General features: G+C 38.8%; 1 protein-coding gene and 1 long non-coding RNA gene across 3 annotated transcripts in view; one reads left to right on the top strand and one right to left on the bottom strand.

The window, feature by feature from the left end:
• Window positions 1-10,087, top strand: part of LOC142159093 (uncharacterized) — a 43,607-nt gene extending 33,520 nt beyond the window's left edge. The window contains exon 3 of the long non-coding RNA XR_012692904.1: window positions 9,808-10,087. This is a non-coding gene — a long non-coding RNA (uncharacterized LOC142159093). The remainder of the gene's footprint in view (window positions 1-9,807) is intronic.
• LOC142159092 (uncharacterized) overlaps window positions 1-18,364 on the bottom strand; it is a 304,132-nt gene that overhangs the window by 246,233 nt on the left and 39,535 nt on the right. For both annotated transcript variants that reach the window (XM_075213684.1, XM_075213685.1), the window contains exons 7-8: window positions 11,567-11,809; window positions 9,519-9,749 (exon numbers count right to left, since the gene is read on the bottom strand). In XM_075213684.1, the coding sequence (XP_075069785.1) occupies window positions 9,519-9,749; window positions 11,567-11,809 (474 nt within the window). The remainder of the gene's footprint in view (window positions 1-9,518; window positions 9,750-11,566; window positions 11,810-18,364) is intronic.

Here is an 18,364-nt window from a genome sequence, read left to right as displayed (position 1 = left end):
ATACTATGCAATTTGCATAGTATTTCGAGTTGCACAGATCCCTGCAACTTGGTATACAGTGCAAACTACGAGATACAATTCTGCATCTTGATTTTATGGGGGAGTATTTACAATGCTGAGTTACAGTTGGGAGGAAGGCGTATCCTGGCTCACCTCTAAATCTCAGTGTAAAAATAAAGCTGCCCAGTATTTGTGTGCTATATGCAAAAGAAGGCAGCTTATTTCTTGCATGCAAAAAAAAAAACGAAAAAAAAACATTTGCACCTCTTACATTGCAGCCTGTTTTGACCGGGTTCAAATCTGCACCCACCCTTCAGCTGCAGTTTCCCTAAATGTCCCTAGCCCTAAATCTTCATATTAATAGGAATTTTCACAGCTACATGCACGGGTTTGCATATCATATAATAACACACATTCTCTTATTGGGGCACTACAAAGGCAGCTGTACAAATTGCAGTTGTTTTTTTTATACGCAATCATAGACGATGATAAAGGCTGGAACACAAGAATAAGAAGGTTGCACAAGTGCACTCTTTACCTTGTCATTAGTAGATTAGTTCCTTACACAGTAAAACGACAAGGCACCTTTTCCTGTTCCTTTCTTTTTCTTTTTTTTTTCTAAAAAGTTGTCTTTGATCTTGGCCAGTAATTATTTTTCTACCAGGCATCCTGTGAGAAAGATTTTACTTCTAAATGTGGCTGGAAAGGATCAGTAATACTGAAAGTGCTATCATAGTAGAAGTTAAAAAAAAACACTTTTTTTAATCTGTTACGGATAAAAAGAATTAATTCCAGATTTTGTTTTCTTCAAACATCACTGCCTTTCATCATTCATTTACAGTTGTCCTAAAGCACTTTCTTAGATATAAAGTTCAGATTCTTTTCTGTATAAAAATCCAGGTTCAATATAAACATGTTAGTGACACAAATACCTCGTTTCTTTTTTTTTGCAAATTAAATTAAATCCAAGAGTGATGTGATTTGGGCCCACGTTCCAACATTTCCCATTTTATCTAGAAAGTAGAAGTGCTAAGCAACCATGCAAGAATACTGATTAATAGGATCAGGAAAGAAGGCACTATGTGTTAACACATATGTGCAAATGCATGCAGGGTAAGTGCAGGAACACTCAACATGTCTTTGTGATTGCAAGCCAGCTTCTACTAGTCTAGGCCACAACAAAGCTGCAATGAATGCATGCATAATCTGCATTCAAGGCATGACCGTAAGCCGTTTTAAACCAATCCTGTTTCTCATCTACTGTATTTCATTTTTCAGTGCGCTCTAACCTCAGGTTGTAAATTCGGCTTTGACTGACTGCAATCTATCATGAAAAAAGTACTGTCTGAGCACAATTTTGTCTTATTCCCCTGCTTTAGCATTTAGAATACGGTAGTCATGCTTCTCCATCATCTCACTGGAGCTCTGCTCCTGTCAGTAATTACTGTGACTGAGTTCCAGGTGAACCGATACTCTTTATGCTAGCCTTTCTACATAATATAATTACCAGTTATTTTCAAAGTACCAGCATGTTACACAATACTTCATAAATATACCAATTTTATTAAATAATACATAATATGCAAAAGACAAATTGCAATATTAATAAAATAGCATTTCAGGAATTTGAGATATTTGCAACACTAGGAAACTTTAGACTCTCCTCTTCCCCCCCAACATGAAGCATTATTAGCTCTCTCTGTGAGGGGCAATACTCGGCTTCACTAATTAGAGGCTTATGCACAGCCATCTCATAATTCTCTCTATACAATCTCAGGTAATATTTAAATGGCTACTAAAAACTGTTGCCACAATTTTCCCAGAAACCCTTGTAATATGTAGTGGTCAGCTGTTTACAGTGATCAGCAGCATGGGAAAGATATGGCATTAAAAGGTTTAAGCATATGCATGATATTCCATAGTTGCCAACCTTTCCAAGTTGGCATCCGGGAGTCTCGCGGGGAGGGAGGTGGGTGTGAGGAGGCGGGGCTCAGTGAATTGCATCATTTTGGCCCCGTCTCTATAACGTAAAGACACAAGCGCGTCATTTTACCACGGGGGCGAACCAAAATTATGCGATTCATGGAGGCTCAAAATCTGCTGCAGGAGAATTATCATCTCTCCTGGGAGTCTGGGAGAACTGCCCGGAATTCTGGAGTCTACTGGACATTCCGGGAAAGTTGGCAAATATGTGGTATTCTTTCGTCAATATCATCATCATCATCATCATTTATTTAGCTCCAACAAATTCCGTGGCGCTTTACAATTTGGAACACACACAGTAATAAAACAATACTGGGTAATACAGACAGACAGAGAGATAGGAGGGCCTGCCTGCAAGCTTACAATCTATGGGATCATTTTTGTTTTTATTTACACTCAAGTTACTTCTATAGCTTGCTAATATTCCAGCCAACATCTCAGTATACCTGATCAGTAAGATACTAAAATAGAACGTCAGGACATTTAAGTGCTTACAGTGGGATAGGACTAATATATGCGAAATAGATCTTTTAGGGTATGTTTTGCAAATGTAACCGCTAATATAAAAAACAAACTAACACAAAAGTGGAAATAGTCTTTAAGGTTAGTAACCAATTCTGATCAATATTAACTCTTATATTAAATTAACTTTTCAATCCCCTCCCTGTCCGAAGGGAGCAGATTGGGAAGCTTGTTTTGAATTCCCTCCATTGTATTACTAGGAGGTAATGATATACTGATTCAACTTGATAATCATTTTGTGCCAGTATTATTATTACTATTATTAATTTTTATTTATAGGCCGCCACTAGGTGTCCGTAGCGCCGTACAGGGACAAACGAAATTACAATACGAGGTGAGACAGCACAGTACAGTAAACAATAAGCACAGTAACTCAGTGAGCTCAAAGCACAGCTAGGGGCGGGGGGAGGGGAGAGGGGAAGGTCCGCATACGACGGAGCCCAAGAGGGAGGGCAAGGATGACAGGGAGACCCCCAGAGGGGAGAGGAGGGAGCGAGAGGGGACGGGGGAAGAGGGTCCTCGAGGAGGAGGGCTAGGTAGCTGGAGAGCAGAGTTACTCGAGGGTCCTCGAGGAGGAGAGATGACCCTGCTCAAAGGAGCGTACAGTATCTGACTTCTTAATGTTTAGCTATATTTCAATAGCATGTTTATTTTACAGTAAATAATAAAGTAATCAAACATTTAAAAAGTCATTGAACAATATTATTGCTTCAAAACGGAATCGGAATGGTTGAGCATTGTATTGATACCTATATTTTTCACTCAAAGGGGGGTATTCAATTGTTCGGCTTGACGGCCGAAAAACTCGCGCTCTAAAACTATTACCGTTAATACGGTAAAATTGCGCTTGAAAACCGTTCATACGGTAATTTACAAAATAGGTAAAAAAAACAAAATGATGCCTGGAAATAAGGAAATAAGATTTTTGTTGTACAGACTATTAAATCAGAGGATTATAATTTATTGTTACAAGTTCTCTTTAAAGCAAATGAGAAAAACACCTGATAGAGTAACTGCAATGAGGTGGCAACAAAGTAAAAGATTCCCCCCCCCCCCTCCCCAATAAATTGTTTTGAAGACTCGCCTTTCTGGCCTAAAAAGACAACCGAAAACCACACGGACTGGATTTAATATCTTGTTGCTAGATATGAGTGGTAATTGTTCCCAGATCACAAATGTGTTAAAATTGCTCTGTAAAAGATCAACATGCAAGGTAGCTTCTGAGAAAGTTGGAACAATTTTAAAAGTATGTAAACTATAAAAACACTCAATAATGAAACAAATATATACATGGAAAATCTTACAGTTTCAATTATATGCAGGCGTAAGCAGGTAAGCACATGACTTTGGTAACTTGGTTTATAACCTCGTACTTCTAATAAATATTAAAATAAATTAAGATATGATATGTTTTGAAACTGTATTAATACTATGTAAGTTCACACATCAACCCATATTTAGTGTGTCAACCCATGTTTAGTGTATATATATATATATATATATATATATATATATATATATATATATATATATATATATAAGTCACTGGGGCCATGGGTTTGATTTTGAGCAGTCCAGTGTGTGAGTATTCATGTGATTTGTGTGGTAGAGAATTTAGACTCTAAGGGGGTTATTCAATTGACCGCAATTTTTTTTATTCCCCCGCAGCGTTAAAAAAAATAAAAATCTCCCGCGGGTTTTAAACTACTCTAGCGACTGTTTTTTCACGCAGCGTGAAAACTTGTGCAATTCAACTGAAAAAGAGGGAATGCTGCCCCCACCCGTTAATCATTGTGTTTGCTAGTTTTTAGGGGAGTGAAGGGGAGTTTTAACGCGGTCATGTAAAACCCACAAAAAAAAGATTGGCATACATTTTCATACTTAAGATTGCATTACACAACCATTTTATTTGATAATATCTACATTACAATACTTTCTTTAACATTTTTTTTTTATTTCAACATTTTTTACTATAGAATCATGTATATCATGTCAAAACACATTAGTACATACATATTTGTACCAAAATCATACATAAATATATTTAATTAGTGATCTTAAATAAAAAAAAAATTATGTTTTTTTTTCCATTATTTTTTATAGGAAAATCAACTTTCACATGTTAGGTATTACTGATAAACATAGTTCACCTTTTTTTTTCATTATTACATGATTTCAAATAGTTTTCATAGGTTTTTTGCTTTTATCACACCGCAAAGAGGTGCGAGATAAAACAGCATATTGGCCTGTTTAAAGTGCTGCGTTAAAAAACAATTGAATAGCTTTTAAAGCGGCTGCCTCTCACACTCCCTATACTTTCAATAGACCTTTTACTGGAGCGCGCGAGAAAAAAAAAACGGAGCGCTTAAAATGGAATTGAATCGCGGGTAAAGTTAACTCGCTCGAAAATGGAAAAAAAAAACAGCGTTAAAATGACGTAACGCGGTCTTTAAAAAAAAACTTGCGTCAATTGAATATCCCCTTAAGCTCCAATGGACAGGGACTGATGTGGATGATTAAATGCCCTCTGTAATGAGCTGCCTAAAATGGTGATGTTAAAATAATGGATTATGTATTTTGGTAGATCAAAACTTCATGGGAAGATTCGATGCTATGCACTAATAAGGTAAGTATGGCACTGAGTAAATATAGTATTGTGTGCCATATAAAGAGTAGAGAGTAGCATTTTTTGCCTCTGGGGAAAAGCATACAGCTTATTGTGGGCATAATACTTTTTCATTGCACACAGATAGTGTATTGCAGCCCACAGCTAGGAAGTAATGGAAAGGGAATGAAGTAGAACTACAAGTAAATCCCTCAGAGATGTTTCTGATTAATTGTGAAAATAGATGTAAACTGAAAATATAGTAGTAACACATTTTTATTTGGCTTAGTATAGACAAGTATGGTCTTCCAGCACGGCAAATACAAATTATGCAGTTACGTGTGAACTGATGGTAAGAACACATAAAATACAAGATAGTTTAGCTGCTATGTTTGTAAATTATAGCCTATAACAGCAGTTGATTCACACATGCAATCCTCAATCTACTATCTATATAGTTAAGCATGGTAAGTGCATATACCTACCCACACAATCTACAGATTTCATAACCCTGCCTCCCAAACACCCACCTGACACTTTAATCTAAGTACCTCAGTTGACTGTAAACTATCAGTTAATGTTAGTCCTAAAAAGAAAGAGTTTTAGGTACAGAAAAAAATGACAGTCATATGGCAAGGAAAGGAATTTGTTCTATATGAGCATATAAGAATCATCCTTTACTGTCAGCAAGTTACTGAAATGGGTGAAGTTACAATTTCCATCACATGCACACAGCTGTACTGGAGCTGTATTTATCTCTTTGTGTAACTGGAATCTGGTGATCATCATCATCATCAACATTTATTTATATAGCTCCAGCAGATTCCGTAGCGCTTTACAATTGGGATAAGTACATAGTAACATATGCAGGGGAGCAGCTGATCAGAGACATTTTAGAATTTGATGACCAGGAGCAAAAATATGGTATTATTAGTATGTGTTATATAAACCACATTGTGGTCATGAGTATGGGACAAAGGAGATCTGTTCGTTGCTGCATGTTGTACTTGATTCCTTCAATGTCATTTGCTGTATTGCTGTGCCTTCTATATCTATATATTACCTGCAGGTGGAAGGATCACGCATGTCTGTCTGTTTTATTCCAAAATATAAATTATTGTTAACAAACTATAGTAACTACATATATAAGATTAAATGGGAGCTCCTCACACATGTCCTCATATAAATTGAGGGAGCTCAAATCAGATCTAACGTCATTGAATAGATCCAGGTTGCTCACTGGAGAAGCTAAAACCGAAGCTAAAGACCTATTATTTTGGCCACGTAAGATGAGACTCACAGCAGATCACCCCCGTTCTGGGGTAAACTTTGTTTTATTGCATCTGCCCCCTGCTTCCTTCTGTCGCACTACACTGACATCAGGAAGAGCAAGCAGTGACAGCAGGAGGCTCGAGGTACAGGAAAGTTATGCTGGTAGCAACATCAGGATCAATACACTAGGAGGCGCATGGTGAGATCATTCTGCATGTACACTGTGTGTCTCCACTTGTTATCATCAACCACAATGTTAAAGGCCAGCTACTTTATTTGTTTTGGGGATTATTTTAATGCTAAAAGATATAATTCCTTTTGTGGGGGGTGCAACTACCCTGGCCAACCCAGGCTGCAATAAGGCCAGGGATGGCTCTGGCTAACGTCGTGAAGAGTTGGACTCAGCTCAATGACTAGCTACAGACTGCACTTGACAAAACTAGTTAATCCCAGAACACCATTGAATTCCAAAACAATACTGTAGGGCACCCACCCCTATCAGGAACCCATGAAGTGATAGACATAAGTGAGGAACATATTTACTCTAATAGCTGCTCAATGTATGTTCAGCCTACTTTCCAACTTTCCCGGCAAATGTCCAGGAGACTCATTAATTCCTGGTAGGTCTCCCGGACTACCCAGAGAGCAGGGCATCCTCCCACATCTGCCCTCTTCCTAGTGAAGTCATCAGGACTAGAGCCACCCTGACAATGAGAATCACATCATGTAGCCCCCCACCCCCCTCTCCTTCCTGCTGTAAAATGTCGCAATGGGAACAAAAAGTTGACAAATATGATGTTCAGTCATATTACATTGCCTCTCTAGAAACTATATCTAATTTAATTTAGGGGAAGGATATTCTTACCTCTAGATGTACTACTACAATCTTACAGGTGACTGTTGATGGTAAATGAGCACACTCATTAACCAGAGATCCTGCAAAGGCTGTATTGTATGGTTTTTATTTGATTTTTTTTTCTTGACTCTTTATTTATAAAGGAAAAAGATGAAAACTCAATGGGCCTTAGTCATTAAGGAGCTCAAAGCATAAAAAAGGAGTAACTATGCACCTGGGCAAAACCATGTTACATTAGAGGGAGAGGTAATTTTAAAATGTGGGGACAGATTTATAGTTGGGGTAGGGCATGCCCTTGATCGACTTTAAATTTCAATGTAAAAATAAAGCTATCAAGTATTTGTGTGCTATATGAAAAAAACAGCCAGTATTATAACTTATGTGCAAAATAATAAACTAATTTTCACCCCTTGAATTGTAACATGGTTTGTCCAGGACCACACTTCCCTTTTTACTTTGCTCATCGTAATGACTCAGGTCCAGTGAGTGATGGCAGATAAACATTCAGATTGTTTCCTTGAAATTTTCCTTATATCAGAGAGGAAATAGAAGGGGGGGGGAGGATGAGGGGTTGTAGGGGAAGCGTAGAGTGAAGAGGAGGAGGGGGGGTGGTTGTAGGGGTAAGATAGAGTAGAGAAGAGGGGGGGTGGTGGTAGGGGAAGGGTAGACTAGAGAGGAGGGGGGTGGTTGTAGGGGAAGGGTAGAGTAGAGAGGAGGGGAGTGGTGGTAGGGGAAGGGTAGACTAGAGAGGAGGGGGGTGGTGGTAGGGGAAGGGTAGACTAGAGAGGAGGGGGGTGGTTGTAGGGGAAGGGTAGAGTAGAGAGGAGGGGAGTGGTGGTAGGGGAAGGGTAGAGTAGAGAGGAGGGGGGGTGGTTGTAGGGAAAGTGTAGGGTAGAGAGAAGAGGGGTGAACAGGTACAAGGCATTTAATAAAAATTGAAAACGGAACAAATGCTGGACACTAGGAGACAAGTATACAGCTGTATGTAAAACAAATAAATATAACACAGCTTGCTCCATGGTTTCGAGATGTACAGTGCCCAGTCCAGAGGATCCAGAGGCGACTCAGATACGAAATCGCAAGAGGATTGAAGAGTCACAAAGCAGTGGGTGGGGCAGAGTTGGACAAGTAATTACGGCTTTACCTAAGGTACCAGGGGGCCCAGATAAGGTCAAGCTTGTGCTTTTTATCATGGAGGTAGTAAGTAATAGATTTCATGCCAGCAATATGCCATACATAGTAGGGAGGGTCAGGGTTTTTCCAATGTTTAGATATTAAGGATTTGGCAGCCCAGATGACGTGAGATATCAATTTATTAGAGGAAGCGCTCTCCTCAGACATAGGGCGGGAGAGGAGGAAGGTCCAGCGGTCCTTGGATAATGGCCATTCTGAGATGGTAATAAGGACAGAAAGGACCATGTTACAGAAGGGGACTATGCGTGGGCAGGTCCACCAGCTGTGGAGAATGACATCAGTTTTTAAATTTATACTTATATGCATCCCCCTTCATGTTAATGGTTTGATAGCACTGACATACTGTATTTCAAAGTTTGTGATAGGGACAGTCTATAGCAGGTAAAATTCAGTCCCCCTTTATGGTCTGTCATTAAGGCTAAACTCCTGGGAATTATGTAACATATTTTAACACAGGATATGACAACAGAAAAGAACCACAAAATGATCTTAGTAGTTAAACAAGTTGGATGTACATTATGACCTTTATTTGACACAGAGAGGTGTTTGACACTACAATCTCCATGCACCAGTTTGCATCACTCCTCTGTGCTGTTGGGGGACCCTATTCCTTCCACTATTTACCTATCAGTCTCTGGCTTCTAAGAGCCTTAATGGCCTCCTTCCATCATGATATTAAAGTGTAACCCTATAGACAGGGCACGATCGGATTATCTCATTAGCTACAGGGCAAAAATTGGATTGCAATATTGAGTCTGGGGGGATTTTCAAAATTGAAACAGATGGGCGGTTGCCTACTCTGGATTAATTTCAAATATAAGTGCAGGATCGCAGGAGATCCAAAATAGGTTGAACTTGATGGACTGGTGTCTTTTTTCAACCTCATCTACTATGTTACAGGTTATTATAAAATCTGAAGACATCCCAGATAACCATGAGCTTAAGACCAATCAAAAATATTTTTAAATTGTCTGAGTAGAGAGCAACATCTCATTAATATTAGCTATATATGGATACAATTAAATGAAACATAATTAATGACAATGACCAATAAATAAATAACTTCCCAATGCATGTTTTCCGTACCTCGCCAACGCATTCTTTTATTTGCTCTTGTAGACAGTCGACATGTTTTTCCAGAGACTTAATGGTGTCAATGCATGCCCGATATTTCTTCTTACAGAGTTCTAGAGCAGACTTAGATGTTTTGTCCTGATTGCAGCTTTCAACTATGTTTTGTTCAAGTGTTCCGACCTGTTGCTGTAATTGCTCCATGTCCAAATTTTTTATTTTTATGGCTTCCTCATGAGCCTCAATCTAAGAGTGGAAAAAGCATACAATAAATTAAGTCACCATTTTGTTTCTCTGCATTCAGTTTCAGGAGAATGAAAAGAAGAAGATGAACCTACTTTACACATGACATAAAGGAAGCATTGCAGATTTCAGCATCCTATACTAGCAGAAGATAAAAGGTATATCCACCTAAACAGTCATTGGGGGACAAGACATTGACTTTTAAAAACACCACATTAAAGTGGTGGTAGTGGGAGGACTTAATGCAGCGTCACATTCACAATTTTAACCAGCAGCAGCCAAAAACTGGATTCAATCTGCAGATATCTGATTTCAGGTAATGAAGATCTGCCCACTTCTCCATCACTACACCAGTCAGTGTTTTATATGTAGATACACACAATAATTTCAAGAATATTAAACAATCAAATTGCTAAGAGATGTTTTCACTGACGGATTTGTACATTACATATACAGTAGATTTGGGAAATGTTATCAGAAAACTCACTATCTAGGAAGTTCCAAAAAGAAAATATAGCAAATAATTGCATCTGTTTGGTGATAACATATAGACATCATTACTGAGCGGCTTGTCTTACATTCACTGTGAGGAGCACTGCTAAAAAAAAAAATTAAATGAGGAGTCAATTCCAGGGGCAATGTGGTGAAACACAGTCAATTTGTTTTAATACTATTTATTAAAAGCATCATGAGCAATACATATAGCCGACACGGGAAGATAAACATAGTCACAGGGGAATTTTTTTGCGTAATTTACTATATTGAAAACATTGTGCTCCGAATTACAGAAAAAAATCCTTATTTGGAAAACCCAAGCATTGTGGATCAAATAATCTATTAATATAACTTACATTTTAACATAATAGGTTCACTTAATTAAGATTGTTCAATTTGCCCACAAAGACTCTTTATTTGTGTGTCAAACATGTAGCAATAATCTAAGGTCTCATACAACAGTATCACACAGCACACAGAAACTGCAGTGCGGGGCACCTGCAGATGAATGGTTGCTTCTTATTTACATAAAGTAAATTGAGATATATGGAGTTAGTGTGTTGTCCAATGACTATTCTTTACAACCTAAAGAGCACCTGTCTTCTCTGAAAGGCTGGGGGGTATATTTACTAAACTGCAGGTTTTAAAAAGTCTGCCTATATCAACCAATCAGATTATCAATTTTTTATAGTACATTCTACAAAATGACAGCTAGAATCTGATTAGTTGCTATAGGCAACATCTCCACTTCTTCAAACCCGCAGTTTAGCAAATATACTCCTGTGTAATTTAAGCGATTAGCATGGTTAAGAGCCCAGCCACCGTGACAACTGAAGCCATCGCTGGCTCCCTGATCCACGTAGCTATCATCTGTTAGCGGGAAAGTTGTTGGTGTGGAGCATAGGGCTATAGGAGGCACAACAGAGTGGTGCTCTCTATACTATTAGTGTAGTAGACATTTGTTTTATATCTAACTCTCCTTCTCCTGGGCAAACCAAGGGACATGGTGAGACAAAAATCAAGTGGCACACAGTTCCATGTAACATTATTTATCCATCTTTTCAGCAATCCATAACAACTTGACTTTGCTTTTGGTGTACACCTGAAAGATCAAAGCCAGTTACCAAGCGGCTGCTATTGGCTACTGCATTTTGTGTTAGTAAATATCCCCCAAATCAACTTTACAGAGGTTCATATCATACATGCACAAAACAGAATAGGCAACACAAAGAAAGATTACATTATATATCTAACACTTATGTGTTTCAGCTCAAACTCTTCAGACAAGCACAAGACAAAATATGCATGTAACAAAATCTCATTACCTTCTGTTTTGCCTCTTGGTACGTGAGATCAGCACTCTCTAAGTTTTGTTCTAGAGATAATATTTTATCTTTGTACTCCTGTACTTTCAGTAGATCTGCTTGATGTGCCGACGTTTCAGTGATCAGCTCCTTTTGCATCAGAGAAAGGTTTTGGTTCCATCGTTCTAAGTCAGTGGTATGGGCCTGTTTGGTGTAATCCAGGTCGCTCTGAAGTTTCTCTACAATCATCATATAATTCTGTATCTAAAAGACATTTTCCATCACGTATTTCTAAATAATATTTGCAGAGTCTAGGGTTTTTAAGAAAAGCATTTAAGTATTACATTCAGACATAAATTCAGAATATCTGAAACAAACCTGAAACCTTAACAGAATGATTACACTCCATGTGCAATTTTCCACTTGTAGTAACGAGGCACTGTCACCAATTTTTATTTTCCATATAACTTGACTAATTAATATTACATTAATTGATAATAATGTTCAGTTTATGAAATTGTCATCATTATATGCTAGTTGAAGTGATATACAGCACATGTTCATTGACTAATTAACCATTATGGACTGTTGATCTACTTCATTCCTCCATTCAAAGAAAGACTAAAGTTTATTTCCTCCCCCAGCAGTTCATGATGTAAGGAGGGCGGGAACAAAATGCTGCAGGGGCATGGGCAAAGGAGAGGGAGAGCAAATATTATTTAGGAATAGAGCCAGAGTTTCTATCAATATGCATTTGATGCTACAATCTCCCTGATCCAATTGGACAGGAGATTCTCACCACAACTCTGCAATTATCAAATGCTCCTTCTGGCCATGAGTTTGACCCAACTATGTCAATCTTGATAGCATAGTCATGAAAGAGTTGGCAGAGCTGAAATATTCTCTGCTGCTGCTGTTAACATTCTAATGCTTTGAGTGCCAACAGGTTCTAACACCACCCACTTAATCTCATGCATGTCCGCGTGTTCCCAATTCTGATGTATGAACATAATATGTATTCTGATTCTAGTGGAAAAAAAAAAAAAAAGAAAAAACAAGAAAAACAAAATTATCCAAGACAGATATGTACTTTACATGTGCTTTGCATCATTAAAATGAAAGAACATAACCAAACCCTGAAATGTGACCCTAATTCTAAAATTAAGTGGAATCTTAAAAATTCAAATAATTTATTTTCCCATTCACATCCCCCTTCCTACAGTTAGCTGCAAACACTAGGCAGACCACTATCTGAAGCTGATCACTACTGCTGCAGATTCTACACTGTTGTAAGTTTTTAAAGTTACAACTTTTGACAATTCTCCCAGGTTTCCCTTCCACCTATGACTAATTATAATGTCCTACTCTATGAAAGTAAATTACAGGATAATTCATATTATGTTATACTATCACCATACATCATATTAAAATCAGCATAGGTGTCAGAGCAACACAGACAAGACTCGGAAGTAGTAGAGAAGCCCCTGAAAAAATGTTAGTTATTGATAGAGATGGTCACTGACCCCCGTGTTTTGGTTTTGGATTCGGTTTTGGATCTGGATTACCGTCGTGTTTTGGTTTTGGTTTTGGTTTTGCAAAACCGCCATTGCGTGTTTTGGTTTTGGTTTTGGTTTTGTTTGGTTTTGTTTTGCAATTTGTTATAAAAATTACATTTATTGGTGCTAAAATAACATAATTTAGGTATTATTTTGTAGCTACATTATTATTAACCTCAGTAACACTAATTTCCAGTCATTTTTTATTCAATTTTGAACACCTCCTATGTCACAATATGATTTTCATACACTTGAAAAGAAAAATTGCTGCAGTTCTTGCCAGTGATAACAAAAAGGCCATTGTCATGCCTGGGCATAAGACCAAAAATCCACCTCTTAAGTGTGGAATTATTTTTACACGAATCCTGGCAAGAGTTGTCTATCCATTTGTAACATTTTGAAAGCCACACTCAGTAGAGGTAGGGACCTTAACCATCTGGGATCCTCATCCATGTTTCGTCATTTTTCAGCGAGTTATTGGCAAACTGTTGGGAAAATCAGAAACTTTGGTTAAAAAAAAATTAACAACAAGCATTCCAGCATAATCTACCTCCCTTCTCTCATCTACATCCCAGCACCTGCAATCTTCCCCCCCAACAATTGGCAAGTAAACAATCCTCTGCAAGAGGAAGCAAGAATGAAACCTGTCACCCAGTCGCAAAGCGGATCACAGACGCCCTGGGTACTATGCTAGCGTTAGATCTGTGTCCAATGTCCACTATTAATACAGTTGGTTTAAGACATTTAATTGAGGTGTTATGTCCCTGTTAGCAAATGTCATCACTATACCATTTTACTAGAAAAGCTTATTCTCTCCTGTACCGGAAAGTTCCTAAAAATGTCATTATTGGGTGACAAAATGGTATTCTACCCACTGTACACTTAACCACAGATATGTGTACAAGCGGAACTGGGCAAACAAAAGATTATATGACTGTGAAAGCCCACTGGGTTGGTCTTTCGCCTTCCCCAGCATGGACAGCAGCAGCATGTACCCAGGTGCATCACATTTTTGAGAAGTAGGCTACTCTGTGTATCAGCAGCTTCACTAAGAGGCATACAGCTGACAAACTGTTCCAAAAACTAAGGGATGTCATTGAAAGATGGCTAATCCTGCTTGGAGTCTCCTGAGGATATGTCATTTCTGATTACGACCCCAATATTGGTCCAGCATTACAGCGGGGCTGAATTCCATCACATTTCCTGTTTTGCACACACTATCAACTTGGTGTTACAGAACTTTTGAAAAATGACATGCAGGAGATGCTGTTTGTGTCCATAAACATTTAGGGTCAATTTGTGGTTTCTGCAACAGCATGTAGGAGAATACAGCAGCTGCAAGAAGACTAGCATTTGAGGGGAATATACTTTAGTCCAGCGAAGTAGTTACCTGTGAAGAAAGTGCAGACACAGTTAGCTTGAGTCAAGTGATTGCCTTAATAATAGATTTTGAAAAGGTGCTACATAAAATTATAGTGTGCAATAAAACAAAGTAAATGTGCTAACTATATTTTAATTGTAGATGAAATACTTAATTTTCTTTGCAAGGATCCCAGACTTATCAACATCTTGTTGGGACGTCTTCTCCTTCAGTTTCTCTGGCAACTGCTTGTAATAAAAGAAATTGCTTTCCCAAGACACCCAGTGGTGATGCAGATGAGTCCGCTAAACATTTTGATATTTGCTGTGCTGTAAAAGAATTGCCCAAAAACCGTGACAGCTCTGCCCTAAAATCAACTAGTCATTCCCTTTGGAAGGCCATTATCAGCAATTACATCATACTACACAGACTTCTATGATATTGGGATATTGGGATGAATTAGTATTGTTGGAGGAAGATTATCACTAAACCCTGCCACCTCTCCAGTTTCGCAATGAGCTATGGTACAATAAAATGTAACTGCAGATTTAGACCAAGACTGTCAGCCCTATTATTTCTATTTCAGCAATTACAATTAGCAATGGAGCAATGGAGCTCTTCTCTTTGGGTGTTACCTATATAACGCAGCACAATTTGCCTGCAAATTCTACAGACAAGCCTGCTTGTCTTCCTCTCCATCAATGACTCTTAGCAATTGAGCACTCGTCTTTGGGTGTATATTACACCCAAACATTATTAGTGAAAATTATGAAAAATACAGTTTAATCCCTGATAGGCCCTCCACCATCCTTTGCATGTTAATAGTAGGATTGGTTGGAATTATGGTCAAGGTCACACATTTTTTTGACAAATCCTTCAAACCAGCCCAGATGTCAAACTGTTGTGGTCTGCCCCCTGCGTCATCCCTGCTTGTGTTTGGAAAGTGCATATTGGTGCCAGAACCTCACATGCCAGAACTGCTCCCACTGGTGCCACACTGCTGCAGGACTTACACAATCAACCGCATCCTCATCGTCGGATACCCAAATCTCCCCCACATCCTCTTCTAAAGACAAAGTGTCATCCTCACTTGGTGTATCACCGGCTACACTCGGGCTGTTCAGGCACACATCAGCAGAACTGCTGAAAGGGCCCTTCTTTATGGGTAGACTAACAGAATGGTCACGATTAGACATCCCACTGTTGGATGGACTCTCCACAGGGATTGTTGTCATTTGTGAATCAGAGCAAATATTCTCCTGTAATGCCTCACTGTTATCTTGCAGCTCGGCTTTGACGCGTAACAGTAGTTGTGCACCAATTGTAGGCTGGGTAACTTTTTGGGATCTGCCACTAATAGCCAAAGGTGAAGGCCTCATTCTCTCTTTGCCACTGCGTGTGTAGAATGGCATGCTTGCAATTTTTTTTTTATCGTCACTTAACTTTTGCTCAGTTACACTTCTTTTTCGCTTCAATACAGTAAAATTTTTTTGGGTTTTTGTTTTTTGCACTAATTTGAAAACACTCTGTTGTTTGACATCGCCTTGGCCAGATGACGTACTGGGAACACTAACATCAGGACTGGTGACAGAACCTGGTTGCTCATTTAGATCATATGTGGACTGCTTTGAATCCATTCTGAGCGCAAACCACTGGGGAGTGCTAAAAATTATTTAGTAGATTCTGCTGACAGTTATGACTTTTGACAGCCAGAAATATTAATGCACAATTAGGGAGGACACCCCAAAAACACTGAGGAGTGCTAAAAATTATTGAGTAGATACTGCTGACAGATATGACTTTTGACAGCCAGAAATATTAATGCACAATTAGGGAGGACACCCCAAAAACACTGAGGAGTGCTAAAAATTATTGAGTAGATACTGCTGACAGATATGACTTTTGACAGCCAGAAATATTAATGCACAATTAGGGAGGACACCCCAAAAACACTGAGGAGTGCTAAAAATTATTGAGTAGATACTGCTGACAGATATGACTTTTGACAGCCAGAAATATTAATGCACAATTAGGGAGGACACCCCAAAAACACTGAGGAGTGCTAAAAATTATTGAGTAGATACTGCTGACAGATATGACTTTTGACAGCCAGAAATATTAATGCACAATTAGGGAGGACACCCCAAAAACACTGAGGAGTGCTAAAAATTATTGAGTAGATACTGCTGACAGATATGACTTTTGACAGCCAGAAATATCAATGCACAATTAGGGAGGACACCCCAAAAACACTGAGGAGTGCTAAAAATTATTGAGTAGATACTGCTGACAGATATGACTTTTGACAGCCAGAAATATTAATGCACAATTAGGGAGGACACCCCAAAAACACTGAGGAGTGCTAAAAATTATTGAGTAGATACTGCTGACAGATATGACTTTTGACAGCCAGAAATATTAATGCACAATTAGGGAGGACACCCCAAAAACACTGAGGAGTGCTAAAAATTATTGAGTAGATACTGCTGACAGATATGACTTTTGACAGCCAGAAATATTAATGCACAATTAGGGAGGACACCCCAAAAACACTGAGGAGTGCTAAAAATTATTGAGTAGATACTGCTGACAGATATGACTTTTGACAGCCAGAAATATTAATGCACAATTAGGGAGGACACCCCAAAAACACTGAGGAGTGCTAAAAATTATTGAGTAGATACTGCTGACAGATATGACTTTTGACAGCCAGAAATATTAATGCACAATTAGGGAGGACACCCCAAAAACACTGAGGAGTGCTAAAAATTATTGAGTAGATACTGCTGACAGATATGACTTTTGACAGCCAGAAATATTAATGCACAATTAGGGAGGACACCCCAAAAACACTGAGGAGTGCTAAAAATTATTGAGTAGATACTGCTGACAGATATGACTTTTGACAGCCAGAAATATTAATGCACAATTAGGGAGGACACCCCAAAAACACTGAGGAGTGCTAAAAATTATTGAGTAGATACTGCTGACAGATATGACTTTTGACAGCCAGAAATATTAATGCACAATTATGGGGGACACCCCAAAAGCGCTGGGGAGTGCCAAATATGAAGAAAAAATAATAAACCTCTATCCTCCTCTCTGCACTAGCGATTTTGGTTAGAGCAATTGCAAGAACAATATGGTATTCTCTGTCCCTGCTCTAATTAGCCTATGACTACACCCTGCTCTCTCCCTCTGTCAAATGGCGATGGATTGCTGTGGAGGCGTGTATTTATAAAGTTGAAGTATCGCGAGAACCGAGTCCCGAGATCCGACGACGTCACAATGACGTTCGGCCTCGATTTGGATTCGGAATGGGCGGGAGAGTACCGAGCTGCTCAGCTCGGTACTCGGATACCCAAAGTTCGGGTGGGTTCGGTTCTCGGAGAACCGGACCCGCCCATCTCTAGTTATTGAAAGCACAGTAGATTTCAATAAGTAGCGTAAAACAATCAAACATAGGAAAGAGAACCATTAGGAGGATAAAGCTGCATTTCACTGCAGACTGCATGGGGCAGCACAGTGTCTTAGTGGTTAGCACTTCTGTCTCACACACTGGGGTTATGAGTACGATTCACGATCATGGCCTTATCTGTGTGGAGTTTGTATGTTCTCCCAGTGTTTGCGTGGGTTTCCTCCGGGTGCTCCGGTTTAATCCCACACGCCAAAAACATACTGATAGGTTAATTAGCTGCTGACAAAATTAAATGTGGGACATTACTAGGAGAATACTTAAACCTGACAGACATAACTGTCCAGAGTGCAGAGCAAAACTGGCAGCATTTCAGCACAGTCTGCCATTCACTTATGTAACAATATGCAAAGAAAAGGCATTTTAAAAGAAAGTTTGCTTACAAAGAGCATTGAAAACATCATGGACCTCATTTAGAGTCAGACGCA

The sequence above is a fragment of the Mixophyes fleayi genome, chromosome 5 (assembly GCF_038048845.1).
Source record: "Mixophyes fleayi isolate aMixFle1 chromosome 5, aMixFle1.hap1, whole genome shotgun sequence".
Lineage (NCBI taxonomy): Eukaryota > Metazoa > Chordata > Amphibia > Anura > Limnodynastidae > Mixophyes > Mixophyes fleayi.
This window is presented reverse-complemented; position numbering and strand designations above follow the sequence as displayed.